Source organism: Uranotaenia lowii, chromosome 3 (assembly GCF_029784155.1).
Source record: "Uranotaenia lowii strain MFRU-FL chromosome 3, ASM2978415v1, whole genome shotgun sequence".
Lineage (NCBI taxonomy): Eukaryota > Metazoa > Arthropoda > Insecta > Diptera > Culicidae > Uranotaenia > Uranotaenia lowii.
In genome coordinates, this window is record NC_073693.1 from 48,567,995 (window position 1) to 48,588,460 (window position 20,466).

At 30.1% G+C, this 20,466-nt stretch overlaps 1 protein-coding gene across 1 annotated transcript in view; it reads right to left on the reverse strand.

Moving 5' to 3' along the window:
• LOC129752152 (myb-like protein Q) overlaps nucleotides 1–16,875 on the reverse strand; it is a 36,538-nt gene extending 19,663 nt beyond the window's left edge. The window contains exons 1-2 of the mRNA XM_055747944.1: nucleotides 16,801–16,875; nucleotides 6,936–7,247 (exon numbers count right to left, since the gene is read on the reverse strand). Of these exons, the coding sequence (XP_055603919.1) occupies nucleotides 6,936–7,247; nucleotides 16,801–16,875 (387 nt within the window). The remainder of the gene's footprint in view (nucleotides 1–6,935; nucleotides 7,248–16,800) is intronic.
• Between the last annotated feature and the right edge of the window lie 3,591 nt (nucleotides 16,876–20,466).

Sequence of the window (20,466 nt, forward strand, 5' to 3'; positions counted from 1 at the left end):
GCCTCAGGGATAAGTTGTTAACCGAATTTCTCGAAAACAAATCTCTGGTGCTATCCCTGAACATCCAGAGAAAACGAAAATAGGAAGCATTCTTTTTTTGCTACCGCTTTTATTGCTATTCGGACAGGTGAGGCCAGTAACGAGAGAAACTCTCGTAAAACCGGCAACTGTTAAACAGAAGCATGACACGAGAATCAAACAAGCAAAATATTCCTCGTGATAGCAAGGTGGGAGGTTTGAGATTAACATGCGTGATAATCTCAATTTTTTGTTTTGGTTTCGAATTTCGCCGCGAGGTGTTGTAGGTTGTAGGAAGAATTCGATCTGTTGACAAGCTCCTTGTACTTTTGTTTTGTTTTTATTTGAGAGGTTTTCAGCCACAGGCTGGTTCACCTCTGAAACATTTTTTTTATGAATATAAAGCTGGCGAATTTCGAATACAATTTCGCGAACCTGATTTTCGTCATTTTTTCAATTGTATCAGTGTAAGCATTTTAAAGCCTTCAACATTCTGATTTTGATCGATTATTACTATTCAGATTGAGTTTCTTGATGATTTTGAATGAGACTGGAAAGAAGTTTGATTGCTAAACCGATTTATAAAACCAAAAATTAAAAATGATCGTTGAAAAAGCCTCAGTCAGTTCAATTGTCAGTTCAAACTTTTCTTTAATATCGACCCATAACATAATGTGAACCGTTTTTTTTTTCAATTTTTACCAGGTTAGATGTCCAATATCAGGGTTTAAAAATAAGGCCGGAGTAAAAAGCTATCTTTTCACTTTCTGAAGTCTGAGCACTGAGCAGTTACTCAACGAGTTTGGGAAAGAATATCTATATTGAGGAGCAATAACAAGACATTTGAGGCCATTGGGGCCAACGGTGTATAAGCAAGGTTGCCGAAAAAAATCTGTGTTTTTCTGCGAAAAAATATTCTAACTTTCTGTGATGTCACCCAAAAATTCTGTGATTGATTTCTGTGATGTGATTTCCATGAATTACATGGAGATGCCATGAAAAATAGGAACTTTTCCACAATTTAACTCAGAAAAATCAATCATTATTATTGTTGGACATAAAAATTCTAATATGGATAAAACGTACAAAATTTATAAAATCTATGAATTCTCTGAATATTACGAATATTCTGTGTTCTGTAGCACGGATTCTATGATGAAAATTTTCTCAAAACTCTGGGAAAATATAGGATTGTGTGTGATTTCGGCAACCTTGGGTATAAGTGCATGAAAGCTAATTTCGAGAAAATGCGTTTTTAAGTTGTTGTATTAGGCAATTTTCCATACAAACATTACAAAAAAAATCTCTAGTAATCGATTTTTTGCAATGACCAAGATCTTTAAATAAATTTTAAGGTCATGAGAATAAAAAAAGGAAAATTTCAAATTAAGAAATTTGAACACCACACATAACTTTTCTTGGGTTGTTTTACAGATCAAAAATCTCTGTACATTTTGGAAGAAATATATTGAGTTAATGATATAGAATTCCAATTTTTCAACAACATCTGAATTCAAATTCAATATGTTTATCACGATTGCAAGAGTAAGTACATATTCCAAATATTAATCTCTAGCATTTATCATTCACTTTGTTAAATAATGAGAAATATTTTCAAGGAATATTGAAAAAATCCAGCTAGTTTAATTATGTTTAATCATGTCATTTTCAATTCGAAGGCTTATCCCCTCCCATTTCTTTTTTCGGGGGTTTTAAATTTAACCAACCTTTTTTTTAAGATTCTAGGGCTTTATATGTATTTGGAAGACACTGCGGAGCGATCTTAAATTTTTTATCACTATCTATTCCATTGATTCCAAATAAATATGATGCACAAAATTTTAATAGGATAGAAGCACTAGTAATTGAATAGATACCAGATACTAAACACTAGTAAAACATAAACCGCTTAAAACAATAATATGCAGCGGAAACATTAAACTAAAATTGAGCTACTGTTGAAGCCATTTCTACATCTGTTCAAATTTTTATCAAAAATTTCGGACTCTAAGAGCTACAATCTGCGAAACTTTAATATTTGTTCAAATTTTGACATGATTTTTTGACCGAATGAAGAAAACAGCCTTTTTTGATTGGGGGGAAATTGAATAAATAAAATAAAACTCTAAAATGATACCACGACTGTTTCCCAATAAGTCTTCTCATCATTAATCATTAATGATTTCTGGAAGAGAGCCAGCCTTTATTATCTGTTTTTTTTTAATTTTTCAAATTAGTGTGTGTAGTGTGGGTTACCCAAAATGCCAATGTTTCAATTATCGAAAGTTCAATTTTGTCATAGTCGTTTCGTGAAGAAATGCATGTAGGAACCAATTATTGAACAAACATCGGTAAGGTGATAGGAAATTTGTATAAAATGTTTCTTGGTTGCTAGCTAAACCAAAATTGCCCCGGCAACTTATTCTATTGTAAGAAATACCCCTAAATGTATGCAATGATTTCAAATGTAAACGTCTTTGCTAATTGAAATAATGACTGTTCAATACTCAATTCATCTTGTTCAATTATTGGGACAGAAAAAAATTCGAACAAAAAGGCTTAAACGATGGTTTTAAAACATATTTCCGCCAAAAAATCATACAGATTCGAAGTTGTGGAGCAAGTTTAAGCTACACTATCAAAATTCCAAAAACCTTTCGTATTTTCAGTAGCCCACAAATTCGCTGAATCCCAAAGATGGTGTTTAATATATAGTGTTCTGTCTCTACCTACTTAATGTGTTTTAAATCAAAACTTTTGATAAGTATAGAATAAGTGTTCAAGCGTATCTTGCATTTTGAAATTCGGTTCGGCCTTCCTTTTCTTTTTAAATGCTCAAAATACTCGTTTTTGTCATAAAATGCTAACATAAACAATTTGGATTTCTCGGTTTCACCCGGGCTTGCTCAGATATTTAGTGAAAATTTAATGACAAGTCCGAGCCGGGCCGTGCACGCGGGTGCACGGTTTTTGTGGGAAAATGAGGCCAGATCTATTGGTAATTTATGAAAAATTAAGCAAAAAACTCAAATTGAGTGATGGTAAGTTTAGATTTTTGGGTTCAAAAAGGATTTTTTTAAGAGTATTTTCATCAAATCATCAAATAGAAAACATAAAAAAGCTTTTAATACAGTGAGCGAAACAAGACTATATGATTTGCTTGGTTGCGAAGTAAAAATAGTATCACTTATGTTTTTCTACAAAAATCAATCTTACTTTTTTAAATTTACTGTGAAAAAGTGAATAATAATGCTCCTAAGAAAAATTTAGCATTTTTGGCGTTTTCTAGTATTCCAAAGATTTAAAGAGGTTTCCAAAGATTTTCTTCTAAGGAAATTTACATTTGAGCTATAATACTTCATAATACTGATAATTTTTTTGATTCACATGGTGTGAAATGATGATGCATACATTCTAGGCCCAATTTGAATCCAAAAAACAGTTAAAGATGGCAGCACATGAACTGGAAAAAGTGTGGTACACAAAAAAAATCAAAGTTTTAGAATTCCAATCTTTTTCTTAATTCAAAACTAACCGCGAACGCTTGTTTCTCAATTTTACGACATGTAACATTCCAAAGCTGTTCGGGTCAATTTGACCCAAAGCGAAGATTCAAAGCACCTTAACCATCATTCCAATATACTGACGAGTTGACAACTTTAAAACATCAAGTATGTTCTATGAAAATGATAATCAAAATAAAAGGAAAAAACTAAAATTTGGGTTTAGAAAATTGGTGTTTTGAGCTTTGAGAGAGCAATGAAGCAAAGACAAAATGAGATGTTGTTTTTTAATTAAGTTTTTTCTTAAACGGAGAATCAGGGATAGAAGACAAATATTGCATCGGACCCCCGAATTTATACATCGTCAAAGAGATGTATTCTTGACAATCACAAACATCGAAGAAACAATTAAATAATGGAAAGTTGTCAGAAATTACAAGCCATTCAAAAATTAAATAGTAATTTTTTTTACTTTTTCATTCGGAATCAACTACAGAAAACCTGGTTAATCAAATCTACTTAATTTTGAAATATATCATCAAAATCGATAAACATTTGCAGCCACGGGAACGACAACAAGCTACAAGTCAATCTTCCCCAAAACGGATAGCTTAGGAGGGTAAATGAAGACATTTTGCAGTTGGATAAAGTATTAAAGTTCAAATTTGAAATTCCTTAGAGCCAGAGGAAAATCTCTTAAAAACCTTTTTAAAACCTTTGGAGTACTAGAAATCGCCTAAAATACAGTTATCTACTCAAACAGTTCGTAGATGCTTTATTATTCTTTTTTGCACAGTACATTTTAATACTATGTGTTTTGAACGCTCCTGAAGTGCTTCGATGAAAAATTGAAATGTGGAAAGTTTTCTTGCAGGTTTCTTTATTCCTAGCTTCAAATGATACACGGATTTTGACAAAATTTCCCCAGTTATTGCCCATTTTTTTGGTTGGAAAATTTGAACTCAAATGCCCGGTTTTTGCCAGGTTTTTCAGAATAAAAATTGCCCGGCCGGGATACGTGCAAAATAAATTCTGAAATGCTTATGCTTACACATAGGGGAGAATGAGGATACTTGATCCTTGGGGATACTTGATTCCTTGGTTGGAATGTATTTTAGCTCAAATATTCTAGAAAAATTTGTCAAATAGAACAAAACAACAAACCTGTATTCTCAAAAAATTAAATTTTTTTTTCTGATATATTGCACTTGGTTTAAAAATCTAACAAAATGAGATTTTAAGACTATTTTTATCATTTTAAAAATTTTCCCACACGAATACATTTTTTTAAAAATATTTATTCCAATTTGTCAAACGTTACAGTATAAAATGTATTTCCTAATGCCATATTTTCAAAGCAATAGTAAACTCTCAATTTGATTAAGAAAAAGTTTTCTAAAATAAACGTTATTTGTTCACTTGGTCCCTAGAGTCCAAAAAAATATATTTTTCTTCTGAATGAATGTTGATCATTTCTAAGCACGAAATGATTAATATTTATTCAATGACTTATAATAATCCAATAATTTACTTAAAAAGGACTCAAAAAAGTGCATTTATCTGAAAATTCGAAAATTGCGCCTGAAGGTATGCAATGAAGGCTACTAGACAAACTTTCAGAATTCTTTTTATCTTTACTACTATTACTAATATGGTTAAAAAAGACAATGGAACTTTTATCTTTAGATTTTGCATGATTTTTAACAAAACTTAGGGCACCCTGATTGAAGGATCAAGTCTCCTTCATTGAAGGATCAAGTTTCCTTTAACTTTCAAAATATCTCAATATTTTTCAATAAACTTAAAATAACACACTGTCAGAAAATGCAAAAACGACGATCAAGTATCCTTATTCTCTCCTATATATTTATTGTCAAATGCACGAGAAGATGCTATTGATGTTTTTCATTTAGATAAGACTTTTGACCGGGGTTGTATCTCTAAAACTAGATTACAAAAACCAAATAAAGCATCTGATTTGAATTAACCTTAAAGCACTTCAAGCCGTACATTTTTTCTGGACCTTGTAAATATCATTAAAAACACGTGTTTAAATAAGTAAAATAAGATTCTTCCCCAAAAACTGTAAGATGGATCGATTCATGAACCAGGAAAGCGGAATTCCGTCAGGAAGACGAAAAATTTCCCTCGACATCATAGAAAAATGACAGCTTCTGTTAAAATCTTCTCTAATTAAAAAATAGAATTGGAATCACTCGACTCCTTGGGCATCACAGCAAACGTGTCTTCGATAGAAAAGATATTATTTTTCGAAAAAAAAACTTATTCAGAGACTTTGTCTCAAAAACCACTTGACAGATCGCCACATAATTTTGCACTTGTACATAAACATAATTTTACAAGACATTATCACTGAAAATTTCATCCATTGTCATACAAAAGTTGTTCAAAGTTCAAAAGTTCAAAAGTTGTTAACTAAAGAAAATAATGCACTTTTTTCGATCCCAAACTTAAGACTCATTAAAGCTCGTTTTTTGAAAAGATGTTAAAAACATTCCAGCTGGGAGGGAAGCAAGAGGGTTAAATTAATCAAACAATTTGGAATGTGTGCACTTATTCTTCGCCTTTAATATGGTACAAAGCGGAGTAAAATTGCATGATTGAAACAGGTGACCATTAAATTTGAAAATTCAAGTCGCCTAGTAATGTTATGTTTACGTGTGCAAAATTTGGAGCCAATCTGTCAACTGGTTTTTTAGATAACGTCCTATACTTCTAATTGAATGATTAATAAGATTTCTGTCAGGTATAATTTCTAATAGGAAGAATATCGAATGAAAGTAATGAAAATTATAGACGGATAGAATAGATAAGTAAGCATGAAAGGGGTTGAAAATGAGCTAAAAGAGTGTTATGAGGAAACTTCTTGCCGTACAAGACCATAGGCCGATTTTGCCTCAAAAACAGCTGGGGTGGGGGGGGGGGGTGGGAGGGTGGTTGATAGTAAACATTATAGATGGCGCATATGGTACCAAAAGTCGAAAAAATTCTTCATTGGACGCTATGTCGAAAACCACTGGACAAAAATTTGCACAAGTAAACACTATATTACTGGGCAGCTTCACTGAAAATTTCATTAATTTCCCTTCATGCATTCAAATGTTATTCACAAAAAAAAACAAAGTGTGGAATTATTTTTTCGAATACACTCCTTAAATACGACCCATGGTCATAAAATCTTTTTTTTAATCTTTGAACCAAAATTAGAGTTATAGAAAAATATAATGTGAGATGTGAAACTAAAATGACAAATTTCTTAAAAATCAGTAGCTGTGAGGTGTAACACAGTGATAAAAAAATGCTGTTTTTCAGGGACATTACAATGAATCATTCGACGAATAACGCATCGATAAACCTAGATTCCAGTTTGTTTTGGAAAAAAAAAATTCTTACCTGTTTCAGTTGCCACTGCAGCGTTTCCACCTGCGTTTGCAGGATCACAGATTCCACATTGGAGTAACCGGCCCCGTTTCCAACTCCATTCGACACTCCTCCTCCACCGCCAGCCAATCCAAGCCCCAGTGTCGTCGTAAGACTGCTCGCCCCACTACTACTGCCACCACCCAGACTGCTTCCGACTCCCACAAATCCTGCCGCTCCGTTGTTGTTGCTGCCATTCATCAACATGCTGCCGTTCATAGCGTATCCACCATTGGCGGCCAGATTCACCAGACGGCGATTCTCCTCGATCAGATTTTGGCATTCCTGGAAAAAGGGAAGAAAAAAAGAACAAAGGAACACAGATTAGATTAGGCGCAAAATTGCGGGTTTTCTAGATGGTTGGATTGGAATCACTCAAGTCGGTCTGAGTGTTGACAGCTGGGAGAAAACAATAACAGAAAGATTTTCTTGAGATGTTGGCAGCACATGTTCTATCTTCAAATGAGTTGTGAACCGTCTTGATGTTCTTGTGCAAGAACATTACGAACGAAGGAAGCAATCTTTGCACTGTTTAGTGGAAAACCAGAGAGGGAAAAGGCAACGAATACCCAGTCACACTGTTTGACTTTTGCATGACGAATCAATTTGATCTTAATTAGGCATTGCGTAACTTCAAAGCGGCAAACGGGAACCGCATGTCTAGACGCAAGAAGGCATTCAGTGCGAATGTCTTCGGATGCTCTCTTGAAGACAGATTAGCACACCCAATAAGTTTAGTACTGTTTTCTAGTAAAAATAGAAATTACAAATTTTGATTCAAATTCCATGTAATAAGCTAGGATTGTGTAAACTGAAGTTTATAATAACAACAAAAAAGTAAGTCATTTGAAGAAATCCTCAAATGCCAACTTCCAATTAGAACCCATAAGTAAATATCAGCTTCGCAACAGAAACGACAAATCACCTTACCAATTAAAATATCTTTTCCGCACATTCCTTCATTAGATATGTTCATGGATACTACATTTATGAAAATCGACAAAAGTACTCATGTCATCAGGAGGTAGTAAAGTGGGATACCAAACACTTGTCTAGTCCGGTCCAAAAGAAGCTAACAACGACAGACGATAGATTATGAGCTGTAAACATGAGAAGATGCAATCCGCTCATTAGATGCAAATTTGTTGCAACTTTCTTGTTGTTCCAAAGTGAGGCGGAGATGGAAAGTCGAAACTGTTTCTCGAAATTGTAACATTGTTCTTATTTGAGTCTCTGTTGAGAAAGCAAACGGAGACAAAATTACTAGGGATGGTCAAAAATCATAGAAAATATGGCTGCTGTTACGAAACATTCAATTTAAAAAAAAAACTATAAAAAATTGAATTCATAATTCGAATCAATTAAACTTCATACAACGTCTCAACCTGATCTGAAAAAATTTAAAAGATGTCTAGGGGGAGAATCATCAAGCCATCCCTATGAAGATGATTACATAATTTCGGAGCACTCTAATAGCTTTCATGACCTCCCTAATGTGTATCCATTAAAATCGTTCTAGTTAGGAATGAGTCCTATTGGATGACGATGACAGTTAACGTATGTTGATTTGTCTACATTCAAGAAACATTTTCACATTCGGAACAAGATGGAACATTTGTCAAGTTTCAAGCTAACAATTAAAAAAAATTTGACAGTTTTGAAAATTTTGAAAATTTTGACTATTCTGACAATTTCGACAATTTCGACAATTTCAAAAATTTAGACAATTTTGACCATTTTGACAACTTGGAGAATTTTGAAAATTTTGACAATTTTGACAATTTTGACAATTTTGACAATTTTGACAATTTTAACAATTTTGACAATTTTGACAATTTTGACAATTTTGACAATTTTGACAATTTTGACAATTTTGACAATTTTGACAATTTTGACAATTTTGACAATTTTGACAATTTTGACAATTTTGACAATTTTGACAATTTTGACAATTTTGACAATTTTGACAATTTTGACAATTTTGACAATTTTGACAATTTTGACAATTTTGACAATTTTGACAATTTTGACAATTTTGACAATTTTGACAATTTTGACAATTTTGACAATTTTGACAATTTTGACAATTTTGACAATTTTGACAATTTTGACAATTTTGACAATTTTGACAATTTTGACAATTTTGACAATTTTGACAATTTTGACAATTTTGACAATTTTGACAATTTTGAAAATTTTGACAATTTTGACAATTTTGACAATTTTGACAATTTTGACAATTTTGACAATTTTGACAATTTTGACAATTTTGACAATTTTGACAATTTTGACAATTTTGACAATTTTGACAATTTTGACAATTTTGACAATTTTGACAATTTTGACAATTTTGACAATTTTGACAATTTTGACAATTTTGACAATTTTGACAATTTTGACAATTTTGACAATTTTGACAATTTTGACAATTTTGACAATTTTGACAATTTTGACAATTTTGACAATTTTGACAATTTTGACAATTTTGACAATTTTGACAATTTTGAAAATTTTGACAATTTGACAATTTTGACAATTTTGACAATTTTGACAATTTTGACAATTTTGACAATTTTGACAATTTTGACAATTTTGACAATTTTGACAATTTTGACAATTTTGACAATTTTGACAATTTTGAGAATTTTGAGAATTTTGAGAATTTTGAGAATTTTGAGAATTTTGAGAATTTTGAGAATTTTGAGAATTTTGTCAATTTTGTCAATTTTGTCAATTTTGTGAATTCTGACAATTTTGACAATTTTGACAATTCTGACAATTTTGACAATTTTGACTATTTTGACAATTTTGACAATTTTGACAATTTTGACAATTTTGACAATTTTGACAATTTTGACAATTTTGACAATTTTGACAATTTTGACAATTTTGACAATTTTGACAATTTTGACAATTTTGACAATTTTGACAATTCTGACAATTTTGACAATTTTGACTATTTTGACAATTTTGACAATTTTGACAATTTTGACAATTTTGACAATTTTGACAATTTTGACAATTTTGACAATTTTGACAATTTTGACAATTTTGACAATTTTGACAATTTTGACAATTTTGACAATTTTGACAATTTTGAAAATTTTGACAATTTGACAATTTTGACAATTTTGACAATTTTGACAATTTTGACAATTTTGACAATTTTGACAATTTTGACAATTTTGACAATTTTGACAATTTTGACAATTTTGACAATTTTGACAATTTTGACAATTTTGACAATTTTGACAATTTTGACAATTTTGACAATTTTGACAATTTTGACAATTTTGACAATTTTGACAATTTTGACAATTTTGACAATTTTGACAATTTTGACAATTTTGACAATTTTGACAATTTTGACAATTTTGACTATTTTGACAATTTTGACTATTTTGACTATTTTGACAATTTTGACAATTTTGACAATTTTGACAATTTTGACAATTTTGACAATTTTGACAATTTTGACAATTTTGACAATTTTGACAATTTTGACAATTTTGACAGTTTTGACAGTTTTGACAGTTTTGACAATTCTGAAATTTTTGACAATTTTGACATTTTTGACAATTTTGACATTTTTGACATTTTTGACATTTTTGACATTTTTGACATTTTTAACATATTTGACATTTTTGACATTTTTGACATTTTTGACATTTTTGACAATTTTGACAATTTTGACAATTTTGACAATTTTGACAATTTTGACAATTTTGACAATTTTGACAATTTTGACAATTTTGACAATTTTGACAATTTTGACAATTTTGACAATTTTGACAATTTTGACAATTTTGACAATTTTGACAATTTTGACAAATTTGACAATTTTGACAATTTTGACAATTTTGACAATTTTGACAATTTTGACAATTTTGACAATTTTGACAATTTTGACAATTTTGACAATTTTGACAATTTTGACAATTTTGACAATTTTGACAATTTTGACAATTTTGACAATTTTGACAATTTTGACAATTTTGACAATTTTGACAATTTTGACAATTTTGACAATTTTGACAATTTTGACAATTTTGACAATTTTGACAATTTTGACAATTTTGACAATTTTGACAATTTTGACAATTTTGACAATTTTGACAATTTTGACAATTTTGACAATTTTGACAATTTTGACAATTTTGACAGTTTTGGGAATTTTGTCAATTTTGACAATTCTGACAATTTTGACAATTTAGACAATTACTACCGTATTTATTCAAACAACATTTTCGACAGATGATGTTGAGAAGGATCTCGGAAATTTAATTGGTTATGCCATATTTTGCGAGATCGCAATTCTCGAGGACTTCTGAAGACTTTATAATTAATTGAAATGAAAATTAATAGGTTTTTTTTCTTAAAATTTTTGATGAAAAACTTTGTGATTTTTTTTATTCAAAACATTTGAAGGCATAGAGTGTTTTTTAAACACATTTTAAATTAGATATTTATATTAATTTTGAATCAATAATTCACAAAAAAATTTTTTGAGATTAAAAGTAGTTGACTCGTGTTTTTTAATTAGGGAATATTTGATTAAGTTACGAAAAATTTGTAACCATGTGCAAGAAAAATTTGAAAAATCAAAATAGGTTTTTTTTTTAAATAGAAGTCTTCCCTGTTGTTTCTTCATATTACGAAATTTCATCAAAATCTTTATACTCAATCAATCACATTTATCTTCCTTCGCCTTATTATCAATAATTGGTAGAAATTAGCAAAATAGTATTAAAAAATTAATCAAAAATTTTAATGAAGTTTTATGATTTTATTTTTAAATTAAGTCACAAATGCCAACAAAATGCAAAGTATTTCTCAAAACATAAAAAACAAAAAATAACAAATTACGTAAAATTGAGCACTTCTATTGAATTTTTTTTTGTGATTTCGTTTTTGTGTGACCAAAAACTTTAGGTTTACAATTTTTACCATGTAGGTAGTTGGGTAAATTCGGGGCGCGTTTATTTGGATTAAACCTCCCCTATGAAGTTTCTACCACTTTTTCCCAACACCAGTGAACTTGCTATTATCGATTTTTTTTTATTTTTAGGAGCAGAAATTGGCTGTGAAAAAAAACATCCGTCAAAGACGGTCACATCCTATTTACCAAGTCCATCTGCGTGATCATATCAATCAAAATTTAATAAAAAAAAAAGTTTGAGCAAGTGCTTAATTAATTAGTATTCGAAAGTAAGGACCAATTGCATAAATTTTCAACTTTTTTCATACTTAGCTTAATTCAAATTTAGTTAAATCAATGTCTTGAAATGCATTATCAAACCGAGAAAGAAGATTCCACATAGCGAACGTAAAATCCAGAGTTTGAATTTCAGATTCTTTGATATGAATGGCATGAAATGCAATGCTATAACCTTAAATATCATTCTAAACCCTTAAAATTATTCTCTAATAAAAAACAGATTATGAAATTGAATAAAATTTTCATATGCGATTTGAATTTTTAAAAAGTTCAAGAAATTTATACTGAAATTAAAAGGTTAATATAATGTTAATTTTTTTTTTACTTTTAATCCATTATTTTCTTTTATTTTCCGGAAAAAAAATCTAGAAAGTTCACAATATAAATTTGTACGTCAAAGTAGAAAAATATAATTTAATTTTTCATTTATAAGATACTCTATTTTTGTTCATCAAAAGAAGTTGTTTTTTTGCAGAGTAAGCCAAAGTATGGCATATGATTGAAATCTCCAAAAATAATCAGCGTAATTTTTTTATCACTTATTTGAAACGGCTTAATCCTATAGGTTTAAGGAGCAAAAATTGATTTTCTTGGCACTGTTTACATTTCTTGCTTAACCTTAAAATTGGTAACAGATTGAGAAAAAGTTTACAGAATACAAATAAAGTACGAAAAAGTAAGCATTAAATTTGATGAAATATCAGATATTAAATAAAGGAACAGAATTTAATCTTTTCATCAAAAATTAAATTAATTTCAAATTAAAGAGAATGTTTAAAACATGGGTGGCCAACTTTATCAACAGACGTGCCAAATTTTCGAAATGAGATTTACTCGCGGGTTACACTTTTTTTTTCTTTGATTTTCAAAAAAAAAATATAAAAACAGATTTGTGAATACGCATTAAAAAATTATCAACTTCTGCATAACCTGTATAACCTCAAGTTCATATTCATCTTAATTTCATAAATTTTGATAGAAGTTTTTTTTTTTTCATTAGTCAAAACTTGTTGAAATATTGCATACGAACTCACAAACGCATAACGCTGCACTAACACGCAAATTTCTTCAATTATATTTCAAATGTTTTTCTTTCTTTTCAAGGGATTTGAAACCTTCATTATGTATCCCTTAAATGTCAAATATTATTATGACAATAGACATTAAGTCGATTTCAGTCAAGTTTATCGTACTCCCGAAGAAAAATATGTTATTTTAAAGTAAAATTAAACAAAAACAGCGCCAGCATTTAAAAGATTATTTACACAGGAGAATAGAATTTTTGGTGATTATTTTGGCTTTTTTGCAAGACTTTGGTGCTCTGAAACAAATCAATCGTAAAATTTTATCTATCATCTCTAGTTTTGGTGATATCGCGTGTGTATTTTTTTTTTAATTGATCCGAATGAACCTACATTAAAACTTTAATCAGATTTCAAACCTATAGGTATATTATTCATAAAGGATGAGATTTTGCTTGGGTATTTTTGTTTCAGAAGTACACTGCCGTTCTAAGCAAGAATGTCCCATGTGACTTTTGGGTCATTTTCACTTTTTTGGTGGAAACGGTCTCTTTTAGTGTTAACTTTCGAATAAAAACACAAACAAGTGTACTTTGTTCTGAACTTATACGAAATTTTCATCAAGGTGGTTGTCTCTATGATGATAGTTCTACGCAAGAATGTCACACTTGAGAAAATTCTATGAAAAATGCAAATTTTATCAAAAAATTGTCTTAAGATGAGTTCAAACTGTTGAATTTAATGTTTAATGAAAAGAACACTAAAATAGAGGGCAGAGGAGGAGCGAGAAGCCTTGAGTGTTTTATTCTGAGAAATTTTCACTAGAAACTTTTCGGTAGGCACTTCTTACAAGATCCATACTCAACTATACATTTTTATAAACAAAGAGGAACGTATTTCTCAAATTACGGTTCAGCATGAGTTTTTGGGAAAAAAAAAGACTACGCAAGCTTTAAAAAGGATAGAAAAATTGTAGTCGTGTGATGGTTTTTCGTTGAAATAGCATCAGCATGCGTTCTGGTTCTACGCAAAAGTGTCACACGGAGCATTTTTGGCTCTAATTTGCTGTTTTTTTGTAGGAAATTTAATTTTTTTGGCAGAAAACATTGTAAAATGATTAACTTAAACTGTTTACTATGAAATAACTGTCGGTGAATTTTTAGTTTGAGAGAAAAATTGGAAATATATGAAATTGAATATTTTGACTAATTTTACAATTTCGTTGAAGACTGCAAAACTGTTTGTTTTATGCTTTAAGAAATAACACAAATTCGATTTGCTTAAAATCTTCTTCAATATTCTCGTATTTTGCCGCATTGGAAAAAAATACAAAAATTAATTCCAACAACTTTTTTCTTTAAATTGAAAATTATTTGCGGTTTTCGGTGAAGTTGATCGTTGAATTAAAACCTTTTATTTTAAAAATATGTGTAATGCTCTATAGTTCTCCTAAAAAAGGCAGGAATTTGTTAAATGAATTTAAACCTATTTTTATAAGTATTTTATAAGTAATCTCAAAAACTAGAGCTGATGGAAAAAAAACTATTTGAATACATAGAATCAGTGCGCTTAAACTATTCAAAAGTAGCTCACAGATTGTTTGCATCTCGATTTTTTTAAATTCTGTTGCCTTATGATTTTTACTTGCTTTAATTCAACCATAAATAAAACTGATTTTCATTAGCACGGGCCTGCTCAACATTTTAGAGTTGGATTTTATAAATTTACACTTTTTTATTCGTACAAAATAAAAAATAAAAATACACAATTTCAATGGATATTTTTTAAGAATTTTTCATAATACCTAATAAACACAAACGGGATAATAATGAATTCGGTTATTTATAATCATTGCATCTTTATTTTCATTAAAGCACATTAATACAAAGCCCGTTCCAATACAAACTGTGTTATCGGTGGAAATTTTTAATTATTTTGAATCGATAGTTTGATATGATCTGTCTTCTTGAGACCGTCTTACTCAAGAATCTTTAAAATTAAACAAGTCTCCGCTTGAAATTTCCCAATGCTCTGAAGAGATCATTTTAAAAAACCAATGCAATGAATGAATAAAAAATCAGAAAACGTTGACGAATATATGCTGGCAACTACAGATAATGTGTCAAATATTGTATTAATTTTGAGAATTTAAAAATTTTGAAATTGTTATTGATTCTTCATTCAGCAACGGTAACCTTTTAATATAATTACATTATACCAAATCAAGGAGGATTATCCGATATTTATTGTGAAAGGAGTTGATGTAGCTTAAGGTACATTTTTTTCAGAAAAATATAGTATTTTCAAAAAGATTTTCGCGGGCCATGGTTTGGCCACCTATGGTTTAAAATTTACAGCCAGAAAATGATTTCTTAAAAGCAACAATTTAATCAGCCTCATATTTAATTTTAAATTGTAAAAATTAAGATTAAAATCAACTTAATTTAAATCACATTCTATATTTTTCAATAGGAAGACTTATAACTTATAACAAGTTTTTATAAAACTGGATTGTTAGTTACTCTTGCGAACAACAATCTACTGAAAGATTAAAAAACAATCTAGCCGAAAGATTTTAATAATTTTTCAACATATTTAACATACTCTGTTGTGTCCTCATTTCATACAAAAAAAAACACTTGGTATGATAAAAAAAACTTTTTTATGCTACAATCCGGTTTTTCCTTCCATAGAATGTTTTACCCTTTTCCCACGGCTCTAATACCAAAAAAAAATTCTACTGTGTTTTATTCAAACAAAAGTACTTTGAATATTACTTTGTCGTCCAAGAAATAAAAAACGAAATGTAAATTTTGTTTTCCATTGTTTTTCTGTTAACTTGAGTCAAATTTCCAATCAAATTTTTTTTTTAAATGAATTGTTTCTGAAAATCTCTTCAGATATCTTGTCCTGGAACAAACTTTCAAAAAAAGTTTTTCAATGTTTGTTTTCAACATAGAATTTCCTGTTTACTCAGCATGGCATCTTCAGCCTCAAGGGTTAACAATTGCAAAAATATTATGATTATGTCAGATCGCCGAAGGTACCAATGTAACGGTTCCATTCTGATAGACAGCTAGATAGATGTGTTCCGCAAAGTAGCCAACCATCATCATTTGATATACTTTGTTGATGAAAAGCCGAGACAACCCTTAATGACCGAAGTCCCGAGGATCTGGTGAATGGTGTCTGACTGAGGAGCATCACAAGTATCGACAGCCGGCCGGCAATCTGGGCGTGACAAAAAGAGTGCCGCAAAACCTAAGCTACTAGATACTGATGTACGTAATTATGAATTCCATCCGAGGTGATTATGACGGGTGCAGAATGTCTTCCGTGGTCATTAGAACCAGATTCGGAGAGAAGGAAAACAGAGTCATCTGCTGACAGCATCATCCTCGGGTTGTTGACTTTTGATCAAGAAGAAAGTGATGCTCTGTCGGTTAATGGCACGGTGCCTAGTATGAAGTATGTTTTCTTTGGAAGGAAATCCCATCTTAAAAGTTGTTACGGAATTTCTATTGCAAATATAATGTTCGAACGTAAAACATTTATTTCAGAATTCCAATTATCAAATGACACACAAAACGAAACTAACCTTTTGCATTTTCTTCCGCAGTACCGGCACGTTGCTGAACCGTTTGCGGAAGTCATCGATGCTAATCCGAGACATTTCACCAAAACTAGACTTTGACTTATCACGCTTGCACTGGGATTATAACCATTAAAAGACACCAACCCACACAGTTTTTTTTTCGTTCCAATCACACTTCAACTTCGACTGAATGTGTCCAGTAACCGAATGACCGAAAAAAACTGTTATTCAACAAATCGAGTTTAACACCTTGCAGGTACAATTATGCGGTAGACCCGCCATTAAGTTGTACCTATTTGTTTGTTTACCGATGCTATGGACAAATTAAAGGGGTGGATTTTTTTTGCTCAAGGTTTACCTGATGCATAAGTCCTAAATGCTGCTGTAATTAACGCTCTGTAGATTAATCCTTATGAAAGAGATGGAAAAGGGAACAGCCATTTTTAGTTCCTTGAGTAAATAGAAGTTTATACAGAATTTTACTAATCCCGTGCGAACCCCAATTCGCCAGACACATTTAAAGATATATTAAATTGATATTGTAAGAACGATGTACCCTCACAAAATGCTGTTTTTCAGAAAATTTAACCCACATATAAAAAAATGGGGTCGAAGACTAGACGAAGAGGTGTACAAATCTATATTGGAAAAGGATACGATTCTACTATAAAATGATTTGTGGAAGTTGAATTATTCCCTCTACACTTAGATCTAAATCTCGTCAGATTTTCGATTAAATTTGATGAATTAGCTTGACTTCAATACCCTCATTTGAAATTTTGCTTCCAGTTTAATTTCTTGTTGTCGTTTATTTTGAATCTAAAATTTACAGCCTTTCAAAATCGGCTTCAAACTTTATTCAATAAAAGTTAGGAAGATAATACAAATGAATTTCAAACCTGGAATTGTGATGAATCTACAAATTAAGGATGAAAAAAAGCTTAATTTAATTTAAAATAAACTTTTAAAAGGCTCAGTTGATTATCTCACGATCTTATTTCTGTAACAGAATTCAACCTTTATTGTGAGAAAAGTCTCAGTGGAAATGTTTTAAAAATTATAGAAAAGAGTCAGAATATGCTTACAATTTAATCTACATTTCTGATAAATGAAATCTCCAACAATTTTAAACAAAAAATTTCTGAATAAGATAGAAAAAATATTAATCCCCATTAAAAATTTAGTTTCAGAAAACAAATTCTCTTTTTGAATTCTTTTGAAATTATTCTATAAGAAACCAACATGATTTTAAAGTCCAGTTGAATGTTAAATATCTAATTTCTAAGAGTTAAAAAGACTTGATTTCTTAAATTCAAAGTTATTAATCATTAAGTAAAACTCTGTTACTTTTTGAGTATTCCTTTTCTATCATCAGGATTGTGGCTCTTCCGATTTTGTTTAGAATTTATTGCGTTTATTGAGTTAAAGTTCCATATTAAACTGCAGGTTTCAATTTATGATTAACACATTAGATACCGCAGAGTTTAAGTCGTGAAACACAAAATTTCGACATTGTATATACTGGAGCAAAGTCTACAAAATAAGTATGCTAGAGTTACCAAAAATATTGTGTTAAATTTTGAAGTAGAAAGTTAAATTATAAAATTTATAGCATTTGAGTTATGCTGTGTGTTGTACAAGTGTAGCACAAGTGAAGCACACTTTTGACAAGTGAAAAACCAAGATTTCTTGTCTTTGGTCCGTAATGTGTTATATTAAAGACTGATATAGATGGAATCAAAACAAATGAAACATTTTGAACTTACTTGAACCTTACTTCTACCAAAATTCTGACTTTTAATTGTAATGAACAATAACATAAGAGTTATGAGGATTTTCGATTCATTAAGATATTGAAAAATTGATATGGATGACCCCTTTTGCCAGCCCCTTACACTGATTTTGATATTTCAAATCGATTGCACGTCACTCAAAACTATCGTGAACCAATTTTCAGCTGAATACGATGTATGATAACGTCAATATCGCAAAAAAAAACAGCGAACAGTAAATATGGACGACCCCTTTGGCTGACCACTTACATAAAATTTGACACCTGAAATTAATCACTCGTCTTTCAAAACATTCATGAGCAAATTTTCAACACATTCCGACGAAAAGTAACGTCAATATCGCAAAATCAATATTTGTCTTGTATGGACGACCTCCTTCAAAAAGGGTCATTCGAAAATCTGAAAACATTTTTCATCATTCCTGGTCCTAATGAGTATCCATGCCAAATTTCAGACCTCTAGCTCTTAAGACGACTGAGTCTATAGAAGACAAAAAAACAAACAAACATACAGAAATTGCTTTTTATATGTATAGATACATAATATTAAACAACAAATGAATAAAATATATTTACAGTTGAATTTTCACTTAAAGAAAAAGTACAAGTTTTTGGACCAACAATAATCTATCTGAGAATATTTTTTTTGAATCAAAATCTATATTTTTCAAAAAACGGAATATTTGAAATGAATCCAAACTTTTTATACACATTTGGGATTTCTTTTGGTTTGTGTTTCCAAGTTGACTCCGATTGAATATTATATTTCAATTTTGAATCCCAAATCGAAATTTTGAATCTACAATCTCCAGCAATTTGAATCCTTTATGATATTCTTTCATTAAAATTTGAATCTTGATTAAAAAATTTAAATTCAAGGTGAATCTGAATCTGAAAATTTAATATTCATTCCGAATCAGAATCCTGTCTTTCAGCCTGAGCTTAAAATTTGAATTCCGAGTTTGAAAACGATTTTTGAATCAAGTTCTAGACAGGAATTCCCGTTGGTATAAACCAAAAAGCGAAATTTGTACAAAATTCTCTGTACCTGGCCGTGCGAAAGACCCGTCTATGGGGGCGAGGGGGATTGGTTCGAAATCCAAATTGAGTTAAATTTAATAACAATACCAAAAATACACAATGAATAAGGAAATTGATTTCGAAAACCATGGTCTTACTTGAGAATCGAAAAATAATAAATTTTACTCATACGATTAAAAAAAAATCGGAATTAAAGTTTCAAGTCATTTCTATTTCCGATAAGTCATTGGTAAATTATACAAAACAAATATTTCTAATTCTAAATTAGAAATTTGCTGAAAAACTGACCTTTCGCAGTCGATTTTACAATTTTGAAATAAATACTTCCAAATCACCAGAAATCGAATCCAAATTAACGTTTTGAATAAAATCATAATTTAAAGCTTTGGACATTAGAATCAGTGCATAGAAATAGAATACACAAATAATAACACCGAAAAAAACTAGAAATTAAAGCAAAATTCTGTAATAAATTCCAGATCAGATTAAAAATTAACAATGATTTAAAATTGATAGGCAAAATTATACTAATTTTTAACTGTTAACCATTTTAATTATTTTTTCTTTTACTCATTTTCAATTGAAGGGTTGATGGATAATAAATGCTGTTTCTCGAATTCAAAAATCTCGAATTCAAAAAAGATAAAATCACGATTTGAAGTGTCAGTTCTCGATTAGGAAATAAATTTTCATTTTGAACTTCATTCCAATGGATTGTTCATGGTTAAAGGATAATTTAATAAAAATAAAAAAGTATTAAATTTTTATTGCTCAAAATCATTTTTTATGTTTTATTTATATTGAAATTATTCCAGTTATCAAAACAAAAGGTTTGA